The 12546-nt window shown below is 29.8% G+C and overlaps 1 protein-coding gene across 4 annotated transcripts; it reads left to right on the top strand.

The window, feature by feature from the left end:
* Positions 1–586: 586 nt before the first annotated feature.
* MRP (Multidrug-Resistance like Protein 1) lies at positions 587–12369 on the top strand. 4 transcript variants are annotated; one of them, XM_076533651.1, is made up of 22 exons: positions 587–907; positions 1136–1435; positions 1517–1654; positions 1734–1847; positions 1928–2127; positions 2264–2284; positions 2350–2535; positions 2621–3254; positions 3327–3473; positions 3556–3640; positions 3709–3908; positions 3995–4496; positions 5088–5265; positions 5343–5469; positions 5552–5771; positions 8670–8890; positions 10013–10193; positions 10304–10412; positions 10491–10617; positions 10696–11218; positions 11296–11542; positions 11605–12369. In XM_076533651.1, the coding sequence occupies exons 1-22, from the start codon at positions 863–865 to the stop codon at positions 11717–11719; spliced, it is 4620 nt and encodes a 1539-aa protein (XP_076389766.1). In that variant the 5' UTR covers positions 587–862; the 3' UTR covers positions 11720–12369. The 4 variants fall into 4 exon arrangements, with proteins under 4 accessions (XP_076389766.1, XP_012136745.2, XP_076389765.1 ...); XM_076533650.1 differs by lacking the exon at positions 8670–8890 and adding an exon at positions 6965–7185 and having other exon boundaries at positions 589–907; XM_012281355.2 differs by lacking the exon at positions 2264–2284 and having other exon boundaries at positions 588–907.
* Positions 12370–12546: the final 177 nt, after the last annotated feature.

Genomic DNA, 12546 nt, shown 5'->3' with positions numbered 1-12546 from the left:
AAATATGTATAATATGAATTATGAAAATATTTAATTTATATTATCAAAAAATGCATAAACTATGATAAAACATATTTTATACATTCGTGCTAGAAAATTGATACTAAGTATGACTACATGATACGCAATGTGTTTTATTCGAGAGAAATCATGATAACAATACGCTTATCTATTTGGCATGACGAATCAAAAAATGAACAAATAGTATATCGGCGCTATATATCTATCAATACAAGGTAGATGTTTCAAACAAAAAAATGTACAAATACCTTTATATGGTATATATGGTAACATTTATTATTAACTACACATTATCAATAAATACAAAGGCATTATTAGATAATGCAATATAAAAATGCATGTGCTATAATCAAAAGTAAGATTGTGCGATAGAATTAATTAGGTATATTATTCTATTAATAATAAAAGTTACCTAGCAATTACAAGTATTCTTTATTTCGTTGATTAATATTTTCATTTTTGGTTGAAAAGCTATTTCATTTCAAAATTAAACCATTATTTTAAGATCATATATGTGTGGTGAAACTAACATGACGTAACTTCTCTTGATTGGACAACTGTTATAATGTGAATTGGGCGCTGCTCAGGCACAGTTTACGTTAGCTTGAGAAAGTAAGACGGTGGTTACATGCCATTAGCTTAGTTTCATGTTCAGTGTGGAATTGTAAAATTTTTTTTATTGAGTAGTTGGAGGTCAAATACAACCATCAATTAAAATTAAAAATAGCTATTTTGCAACGTGTAACTACTTTATTTCGTTTAGAAAATCTATACAGGAACACAATAAGTGTAGTTCGCATATAACTGGATAAAAAACCAATAAACTAGTAAATGTATCGCTATGGAGGATTATGCTATGGATCAATTTTGTGGTAGTAAATTTTGGGTAAGATTGTGTACTTTACTTATATATTGAATCTCCTTTTTTGTTATTCTTAAAGTGTAAGGTATTTGGACGAATCTCAGATGATATCACTTCATTGTTTAATACATAAAAATGAAATAAATAGAACACGCTTTTACGATAATACAATAACCTTTAAATGATGATAAGTAATGAAAAGAGATTGTTTTAATTAAAGAACGTCTGAAAGTGTATTTCTCTATATTTTAGGATAATGATTTAGCATGGAATACCACAGATCCAGATGTCCCTGAGTGTTTTCAAAAGACTGTATTAGTATGGGCACCATGCGCATTTTTGTGGCTATTCTCTGCCACGGAAGTTTATTATTTCTTAAACAGTAAAAGGAAAAATATTCCATACACATGGTTATTTATTACCAAACAAGTACTTATGTTAACATTGATTTTACTTAGTATTATTGACATAGGAAATGCAATACACAGGAGTAATTATGAACAGGTTTATAATGTTGATTATTATACACCATTTATAAAAATTGTTACCTTTGTAAGTATTATTTATCATTTCTCTTTAAACAATACAAAGATTGATTTAAGATGATAACATGGCTTTTATTATTTTTTATAGATTATAACAGTTGTTTTAGTAATATATAACAGAAAATATGGAATGCGAACTTCTGGATTATTATTTTTATTTTGGTTTCTACTTGCCTTGTGTGGACTTGTTCAATATAGAAGCATAATAAGGTCATATATTATAAAGGTATGTCCAAATTTCTAAGTTCCTCAAGATTCCTAGTATAATAACATATAATAATATGTTTTAAAAATAATTTTTTTAGGGTCAAGTAACTTATCCATTTATATCATATATGATATATTATCCAATAGTGGTACTTTTATTTTTTCTAAATTTTTTGGTTGATGCAGAACCTAAATATTCAGAATATCCCAAGGTAATCAAATATGTTTTATTCATGTTATTCTAATATGATGGAAATTAAACTTTATAGCTTAATATTTATTACACCTTTAGGTTGACAAACCATGTCCAGAACAAGGTTCTTCCTTTCCAGCAAAAGTATTTTTTACATGGTTCGATTCAATGGCATGGAGTGGTTTCAGAAAACCGTTGGAAGTTACAGATTTATGGTCTATGAATCCAGAAGATACGGCTACGGAAATTGTACCTAAATTTGATAAATATTGGAATAAGAGTTTACAAAAAACAGACAAGTGAGTGTGACATTTCTAGATATTTGATATTAGAAGTTAAGAGCAAAATAGTAGAAATGAATTAATACAAGTGGAAATACTTCATCATTTATTAAATTAGTAATACATAAAATATCAATCTACTTTTGCTAACAAGAATATTTTGGGCTTATTTTAGGTAAGTTCATTAAAACATTTACTTAATGGGTTAATTAAGTGTAAGCATGATCTTTATGTTTCCAGTGTACAAAGCACTAAGGCATCATTCAGGAAAGCATCTGGTCAAGTAGATTTTAATAATGGACGTAAAAAGAAAGTGACTTCAATTTTACCACCACTTTGTAAAGCATTTGGTGCTACATTTTTATTTGGAGCTGCACTTAAGTTTTTGCAGGATATTATAATTTTCGTTAGTCCACAAGTACTTAAGTGAGTATACTATATTTTAATGTAATATAATGGAATTTTACTTTCTAAATTCTAATTACATGAGTCACATACTTTTTCAATTTAGATTACTCCTCAAGTTTATCGAGGGACAGGAATCAATATGGAAAGGTTACTTATATGCAATTTTGCTTCTAGCAACAGCAACGTTTCAAACATTAATTTTGTCGCAGTATTTTCATCGTATGTTCTTAGTCGGATTACGTGTACGAACTGCTTTAATTGCTGCAATTTATCGGAAAGCATTAAGAATATCTAATGCTGCTAGAAAAGAATCAACAATTGGTGAAATAGTAAATTTAATGTCCGTCGATGCGCAAAGATTTATGGACTTGACGGCATATATAAATATGATTTGGTCTGCACCACTACAAATAATCTTAGCTTTATATTTTTTATGGGACATATTAGGACCAGCCGCACTTGCCGGTCTAGCTGTCTTGCTTATTTTAATCCCGGTGAATATATTGATTACAAATAGATTGAAAACACTGCAAATTAGGCAAATGAAATATAAAGATGAAAGAGTTAAATTAATGAACGAAGTACTTAATGGTATAAAAGTATTGAAGTTGTATGCATGGGAGCCATCATTTGAAGAACAAATATTAAAAATACGTACGAAGGAGATTAAAGTGTTAAAGGAAACAGCATATCTCAATTCTGGGACAAGTTTTATTTGGTCGTTTGCTCCGTTTTTAGTAAGTTGCAAGTTTAACTGTATTACTAAATATAACATATTTTTTATTTTATGTTTTTCAATGAATTTTTAGGTATCTTTGGTATCTTTTGCAACATATGTACTTATAGATGAAAATAATCGTTTAGACAGCAGTGTTGCTTTTGTTTCACTTAGTCTTTTCAATATCTTAAGGTTTCCTCTATCTGTATTACCGATGATGATTGGTAATATTATTCAGGTAGATAAAAATTTGTGAATTTAATTATCATATACGTAACGTATCACGATTAACAATAATTTTTTTTTAAAATAATATATAGGCATATGTTTCTGTGAAACGTATAAACAAATTCATGAATGCAGAAGAGTTGGATCCTAATAATATTCAACATGACCCATCTGAACGTAAGTTTATTAATTATAATATATTTAAAGAGAAGATATGTCTACTAAAATGTATTGATATAATACAGCATATGCATTATTAATTGAGAACGGTACCTTTGCGTGGGATATGGAAAATATTGATAAACCAACATTAAGGAATATCAATCTGCAAGTAGAGCAGGGTCAATTAATAGCTGTTGTTGGAACAGTAGGATCTGGTAAAAGTTCTCTTATATCGGCACTTCTGGGAGAAATGGAGAAAATAAGTGGCAGAGTTAATACAAAAGTAAATATTTCTGCACAATTTGAATGACAAATAGTTTCGGTAGAAAAAACATTTGTTATGTATATGTTATTTATTGTGAACAACAGGGATCTATTGCGTACGTGTCTCAGCAAGCATGGATACAAAATGCGTCGTTACAAAATAACGTTTTATTTGGAAAACCACTTCATAAAAATATATACGATCGTGTAATTGAATCATGTGCATTGAATCCCGATTTGAAAGTATTGCCTGCGGGTGATCAAACAGAAATTGGAGAGAAGGGAATAAATTTATCTGGTGGTCAGAAACAAAGAGTAGCGTTAGCAAGAGCAGTATACAATGATTCGGATATTTATTTTTTGGATGATCCCCTAAGCGCTGTAGACTCGCATGTCGGAAAACATATATTTGAAAATGTAATTGGTTCTAATGGACTGCTTAAAAAGAAGACGAGAGTACTAGTAACGCATGGCATCACGTACTTACCGGAAGTCGATAACATCATTGTCCTTCAAGATGGTGAAATAACAGAAGTTGGAACTTACAAACAACTTTTAGAAAAAAAAGGAGCCTTTTCAGAATTTTTAGTGCAACATCTTCAAGAAGGTATATATTAATTTCTCTGTTCCTATAATTTCTCTATTTGATTTACTTATTAATTTTCAATTATATTTTTCATGGATCTAAGTTGGAAATCGTAAGTCAGTGAAAAAGTAATTACGATTCCTTTTCCTACTTCAATTTATGTGATTGTCCAGAAAGTGGTTTATATTGCGTTTGGCTTGTGAGATTAGAATATTAATGATGTTAGTATTTTTTGCAATTTGCTACTATAAAATCTTATCAGCCAGCTTATAGTATGCAGAAATCTTTACTACAATTTTTTTATCATTCTCTTACTATTGTATTTTTGTATAAAGTAAAAGAAAAAACATGCATGTAGAATTGTTTTAGTGCATGTCGAACTTTAATAAGAGAGGCAGTGAGATTTTTATTTAATGAAGTATCATAATTAATTGTCTTTGCAAATTTATTTTTAAAATACTGTAATTAACAGCCATGACCTTTAAGTGTATTTGAAATTTTCATTTTAGTGTAAATGTATATCCCATTATTATTTTTCAAGTCTATAATAGTACATCTTTTCATATCTTTATTTTTATCACTTTTATATCCATTATAATAAATTTAAAACAGTACACGCTGATAATGGCTCGGAAGCAGATTTACAAGAAATTAAACAACAACTGGAGTCAACAATAGGATCAAGTGAGCTGCACCAGAAATTAACAAGAGCTAAATCAAGAATGTCCGAAAGTCAAAGCGAATCTGGTTCTATAGTTGATAGGAGATCATTAAATGGTTCATTGAAGAGGTAAGCTTTTCTTTAAAGCTTTTCTTTTCTAACGTTTACCTACGTTTACTTTTAATATAAATTATCAAATATTTTAGACAGTACTCTACAGATAGTCAGCAATCTAGTACTCATCTAAGTAGCAATAATGTAAAGGAGGCAAAATTAATACATTCAAAATCAGCAGAAAAGCTAATAGAAGAAGAAAAAACTGAAACTGGAAGTGTAAGTGATTTTATAATATACTTTGTGCAGGAGATTTAAACAAAAATTTTAACCATATATATATTTATTTGTTTCTTATAAGGTTAAATGGAAAGTTTACTCACATTACTTTAAATCTATCGGTTGGTTTTTGTCCATATCGACTATTATAATGAATGCAATTTTTCAAGGATTTAGTATTGGTTCAAACAGTTGGCTTAGTCTATGGTCAAATAGCAATTTAACAACTTATAACGATACAGTCGATAAAGCTCAACAAGACATGTATCTTGGAGTCTATGGTGGACTTGGTATTGGACAAGGTATGTTATTAAATATGTAAAATATTTTCATACTTTTTATACAATAATAGAATATGTTAGTTTTGTTTAAAATTAGATTCTTGTAAAAAAAGCATATAAGGTAAGTTTACCTTTCTGAAGTGTATTCTGAACTGCAGCGACTACTTTTGATAATATAAAAAACTGTCTAAAAAAAAGCATGTTCCTTCACAGATTACACAGTTTTGAGGCTATTTCTTTAATTAATTTTAAACGAAACAGAAAATATACTTGTATAAATCTGTCACTAATCATTTAAATATTAACTTTTTTTTTTTCAAAATTTGTTCAAACACTAATCAAAATTAAAATACTAATAAATTTTTCTTTCCAAAATTTTAATCAAACACTAATCAAAATTAAAAATACTAGAAAGTCTCGTTAGTGTTTTAAAATACTAGTGCGAGTGTGGTTTGCTGTGTTTATAGAATTTTTACAAATTAATTTAAGCTTTGTAGTGACGTATGTTTAAATGTTATTACTTGAATTACTTTTATCATTCAAAATTAATTAATCTTTGTTTTGCATGTAGGTCTAGTATTTTGTTTACGTGTATGTACAAGCTCATGCAATATGTGTATCTCTTTAATGTTCAAGCATGAAGTAGAGAGGTCATAAAGCTTTTTATCTTTTACCATAATTAAGACATAGAAAATTTACAATACATTTTATACATTTATATCAATGAAATATTTCATTCTATCATACATCAACATATTCCATTACATTGCTTATTACTTATTAAGGCATGAAATCCATTTAGCAAAGTCATTGACATAATAAACGTTAAATATACCACCAAGCAAATATGTGATAAACAGATAAGAATATTTACTGGCAAGTTTAAAAATATTACTATAAGTGTATGCATTAATTAATTTATTACATGAAACAAATTTCATCATGTATTTTTTTAAATAACACGTATCATAAAGTTCTTTATTTTATTATTGTAAATATATCTCAATACATGTGTGACTGCAGTAAGGAACCTGCATGTGGTGTTAGACAGACGACGAAGAATACTAAAAGCAATATTGTCGCTAAAAAAAGAAAATAACTTTTCCCTTGATTTAAATACATTACTGTACAATTTGAGTACTGCAAGAACTGCAATCCTTGTTGTGTAACTGTCAGATTTAATGATATATCCAAGTTATTACCAACCGTTGTAGGCGTGACAGTACTTGGAGGGGCTTTAATCATCGCAAAAGGATCAATACGCGCTTCTGTGCATCTCTTCGAGAGTACATTGCAGCGTGTTCTCCGGAACCCAATGTCGTTCTTTGACAAAACTCCAACCGGTCGAATTCTTAGTCGACTCGCTAAAGACACTGATGTCATTGATAATGTACTACCATCCATACTGCGTTCTTGGATTTCTAGTCTCTTTGGGGTATGATATTTTCACGTTGTAAATAATGTGCTTTAACAAACATGGATTCTCATACAGATATTATGGTCTAAGTTTAATGACAGTTACGATTGCTTATTGAGTGTAATTATAATTAATAAGATTAATATTTACATTTTTTTAGGAATGTCCGGGTAGCCCGATGTTGGCTACTCGAGCTTCTGGTCGGGTTTGGGAAAATTTGGGTGGGATCGGGACAGAATCAATTTGAAAAAATAAAAATTTAGAAAGGTTTTGAAATATGGACATTCTAAAATTTGGCTATCTGTGGAAATTAGAGAAATCCAGGAGTTTAGAAAAATATTTATATGCTAATAATACCTTAGGCCTCTCGACCGATCTCACACGAATTTTTCTGAGCTTAACCCGAGTCCGAAATCTCGAGTAGATTCACGATTTTTTAAAATTTGTTTTCTAATTTTAGTATTATTATTCATATAAATTTCATCAAGTTTTTACTAAAAGAAATTCACGCTTTTAGAGCCATTATGAAATACAATAATTAATTTTGAATATTATTTGCATGTTTGAATTAATCAAATTTTTTTTTAATACAAAAAGAATGTTGTACACATTAGATTATTTAGCTGCTAGATTTGTAAAGTAAAAACAGCATTATATTAAACAGAGGTTGAATTCACTTATGGTAATAACTTTGTGATACTTAAATTGACTGTTTATTTCTTTGTATTTAAATTAATTATTGTTTTCTTTTTTTATGACCGTAATATAAAAAAAGAAATTGTATCATATTGTAAACATATTCTGACTGTACTTTGTTAATGTATAGTATTCCATATATTTCTACGTTCGTGTATCCCAAATATTCATGAACCATTTGAAATATTTATTTATGCGTATATAACAAATTTGATCTGTATCATAAATGTCAATTCAGTACGTGTACTAGATTTTAGTTTTAGTAATTTGTTCAGCCACCAACAGACTATAGTATACAGAGATATAGAGCAATAATAATTGTAATTGCTAAGGTAATGGACACAATTATACAATCATTGTTTTGCATAGAAAGTTGATATCTTTTGTGCTTGGAAATATTTACATGTATCTGCTTTATTTCTTACTCTTTATGCTTTATTTACTTTTACTGCTTAAGCTTTTTATGTAATGTACCATTATGTGTGCCTAGCATGACCCTCCACAGCAAACTTCAAACCTTCTCACATAACATGAGACAGAATATTAGTTTGTTTTTATCAGAAACTATAAGAAATTGATTAAAAACTATCGATTAAAGTTCTACTAGCTTATGTATTAGTAAATAATACTTTGAAATATTTATATGATATTGAAATCAAAATTTACATAGAAATTTGGAACAGAAAGAAAAATTTCAAGAACGCCTTAGATTTTTGAAGTTCTGGCACATTCGTAATCATTTTAAGATGTTTAGAAATTGTTATTAGAGTGATTACAATGAAAGCAACTGATGTCTGATGTTGTAGCGATGGCGAGTTTTTTCTGCGATTTGGCACCGCAGCTGGGCTGTTGGTTGGCTGCTCGCCAGATGCACATAGTGATGCTGCGTGCTGTGATGCGTGCTCCATTGACCTTCTTTGATACGACTCCTATTGGTCGTATTATCTCCAGGTTTGCTAAAGACGTCGACGTACTGGATACATCTCTTCCTCAGCAAATTTCCGATAGCATCTATTGTTTGTTTGAGGTAATTTTTGGAAATGCCTGAACCAGATTAAGATGATTGGTTGTTATCATTTCCTTTCTATAACTCCTTCAATCATAATTCATTGGGTCTTCATATATCTCCATTTCACTAAAGGGTTTGTATTGGTTTTTATGTTGCTGTATTTCTTATTTAATATACAATAGACATTTATTTATTTAGCAATATTTTAACTCAACACGATTTATTACAGCTCAGCTCATTCAACGAAAATACTTTTAAATGTAGAATAGAATCCAAGATAAAGTATAATTGTGTCCATTTTAATACATTACAATTATGATTTATTATTTTAGAAATAGTACATATGATAGAAATATGCTTGTGATGGGTGGTAGAAAGTGGCTGTGCAAATATTCATTGAGTAAAACACATTGTTTGTATTCAATACATGTTTAAAAACATGGGTGTTCCATTTAATACACGCGATGGGTAATTGTGCTCGTAAAAGCGCAGTGCGTTGTATCAGTCTGATTATCAGATATAGGGATACATCTTTGCTTTTCCTTACACTGTTCCTAGACTTATTCTATCTTTATTGGCATAACTAGGCAGGGACCAAAGTAAACCTATGCTTCTCAAAAATCTTTTCTGGGTCTTCCCATGTATTCCCATAATTAAATATAAAAATTTCTTTAGTAAAGCTAAAGGACATGGCTCATCTTAGACTATCTTAGTTATGCCAATGTTTAGGCCTACCCTAGGTCTTCTTTACCTTCCCTAGTCTTGCCCTAGGATTCACTAGTTTCTCTGTGGGTCTTCTCTGTAAACTGATTTTCAATTCTTCCAAATTCCCCTTTTAGACAATCCCCAGACCTCTAGCAGCCTCAGTAGGTTCTCTCTAGAGTCTAGATTCACCCTAGGCGTGCACATCAGTGCCCATGTGTTCTTTAGTGGGCACTTGATTTGCCCATCACTGGTCTAACATACTGCATGATCATTAATTTATAATTTTTGTTAACCGTTTATGTTATGTTATATATGTATAATTATTTATTCTTTTGTTGCATATAATAGCAATATTTGATTCAATTTTACACTACATACTCAAAAATTCATCGAAAATACATTCTTCTTCCACAATGTTGCGTATTCATATTACAGGTCATAGCTACTTTAGTGGTAATAAGTTTTAGTACGCCAATATTTGTTGCGGTGATTGTACCAATAGGTGGAATTTATTACTTTGTTCAACGTATGTACGTTGCATCTTCACGACAACTGAAACGTTTAGAATCTATTTCAAGATCTCCCATATACTCGCATTTCAGTGAAACAGTTACTGGTATGTAAATCCATGTTGAATCAGTAGTCCATTAGTGAAATTTCAATGAAGCAACGAGAAATCCTATTTCTATAAAATCATACTGATAGTATTAATATTTTATTTACTAGGAACTCAAATGATTAGAGCATTTGGTGTGCAAGAACGATTTATTCGTGAATCTGAAAATAAAGTGGACTTTAATCAAGTCTGCTATTATCCTAGCATAATTGCAAATAGGTATAAATTTATTTTATGAGTTATAATATTAAATTGAAAAACTGATTGCAAATTATATAATTCATTATTGCATTGTAGATGGTTGGCAGTACGTTTAGAGATGGTTGGAAACTTAATCATCTTCTTTGCAGCATTATTTGCTGTATTAAATAAAGATACCATAAAATCGGGCGTAGTTGGTTTATCCGTTAGCTATGCCCTACAAGTAAGATTACATATATTTAACAACATAATGAGTCGTCTAATAACGCGATTTTTAAATAATAACAAATTATTGCTTTAGGTAACACAAACATTAAATTGGTTGGTACGGATGACTTCTGATGTCGAGACCAACATAGTAGCGGTAGAGAGAATAAAAGAATATGGAGAAACTCCACAGGAAGCTCCATGGAAAAATCCTAATTACACACCACCTAAAGAATGGCCAGTACAAGGAACAGTTGAATTCAAAGATTACAAAGTTCGCTATAGGGAAGGCTTAGAACTTGTACTTCGCGGATTATCATTTTCAGTTAAAGGAGGAGAAAAAGTTGGTATTGTCGGTAGAACCGGAGCTGGAAAATCCTCTTTAACATTGGCTCTATTTAGAATAATAGAAGCAGCCGACGGAAAAATTTTCATCGATGATATTGACATTGCTAAATTGGGACTTCATGATTTACGATCTAGATTAACTATTATTCCTCAAGATCCAATATTATTCTCAGGAACCTTAAGAATTAATTTAGATCCATTCAACTGTTACACAGATGATGAAGTTTGGAGAGCTTTGGAACATGCACATCTTAAATCTTTTATAAAAAGTAAATACAATGTCCTTTTCTTGATAAATAATTAATATAACGAACAGTTCAACACTGTATTACGTTCATATTTTTAGCTTTGCCAAATGGTCTTTTACACGAAATTACTGAGGGTGGCGAAAATTTAAGTATAGGTCAACGACAATTGATTTGTTTAGCAAGAGCATTACTTCGGAAAACAAAAGTACTTATACTCGATGAAGCAACAGCTTCAGTCGATCTAGAAACAGACGATTTAATTCAAACGACAATTAGGCAAGAATTTAGTGACTGTACGGTTCTCACGATAGCTCATAGGCTTAACACAATCCTTGATTCAGACAGGTATGGTTTAGAAATATATGTTTTAAAATATGAAATAATATTAATTGAAAACGTTTCTTTAGGGTCATTGTCCTGGATAAAGGACTGATTATGGAATACGATTCTCCAGAAGCATTGCTACGCAATTCATCTAGTTTATTCCACAATATAGCTAAAGATGCAGGTCTTGCACCTTAATTAAAGTGCATATCATGAAAATTGTACAAGCAATAAAAAAAAGATACAGATTTTTAATTCGTAATAGAAAAAAATAAGGAGAAAAGTATAGCAGGCACGAAATATTCTTAGAATTGAAAGGAAAAAAACAAAAAATTTTGTAGAACAACTTTCTTTGATTAAATTGTGCGCTATATTTAAATAACGTTCAATGCAGCCCACTTATAATAGTAGTACGGATGTCCGTTACTTGTACTGCCATTTTAGTAGCACATTCTGTGCTGAATAGTATAAGTTTATAAACATATACACAGTGACTTAACAGATTCTTGGTTATAGGAAGTTTTAATCATTTTAAAAACACACCTCTCACGATCACGTATAATTAAACAACATGGGTCACGAACAAAATAGAACAGTATTGTTTACTTACCTTTATTTTTAGTCAATTTTATTATGCCCACTGTTCTACTATAATGTTTTGTTATAAAATTTGTCACACATAAGTGTAGCATTATTTATCTATCCTGTTTATTTATCTTTTTAAGCTTTTTATTCCTATTTGTACTATTAATATTATATAACGTATCGTTATGCTGTGTGAATACTCGCAAATTAAAAAACTTTTAAAATAACAGTTTTGTATAATAATAAAACATTTACTCTTGTTATTTGTTGATTTGTTTAAATGTTACATAACTAACGTATTATATGTATTAAAACAAATTTTAGTGCCATACACTGTGAAATTATAGAGAAGCGCTTTTAAACTAATATTTTTCTCATAATACTTAACATTTTGCAAAAAAAGAACAACAATACTGTTCGCGATATGATTGTTGTTAACA

This window comes from Megachile rotundata, chromosome 7, assembly GCF_050947335.1.
Source record: "Megachile rotundata isolate GNS110a chromosome 7, iyMegRotu1, whole genome shotgun sequence".
Classification (NCBI taxonomy): domain Eukaryota; kingdom Metazoa; phylum Arthropoda; class Insecta; order Hymenoptera; family Megachilidae; genus Megachile; species Megachile rotundata.
Note: the sequence above shows the minus strand (reverse complement) of the source record. Positions and strands in the feature narration are given on the sequence as shown.

Excerpts from the sequence above, each read along its gene's own strand:
- MRP (XM_076533651.1), top strand. The coding sequence starts at position 863 with ATGGAGGATTATGCTATGGATCAATTTTGTGGTAGTAAATTTTGG. Across the intron at positions 4,497-5,087 it reads AGTGCAACATCTTCAAGAAG|TACACGCTGATAATGGCTCG; the intron begins GTATATATTAAT and ends AATTTAAAACAG. Across the intron at positions 5,772-8,669 it reads TGGACTTGGTATTGGACAAG|CGATGGCGAGTTTTTTCTGC; the intron begins GTATGTTATTAA and ends CTGATGTTGTAG.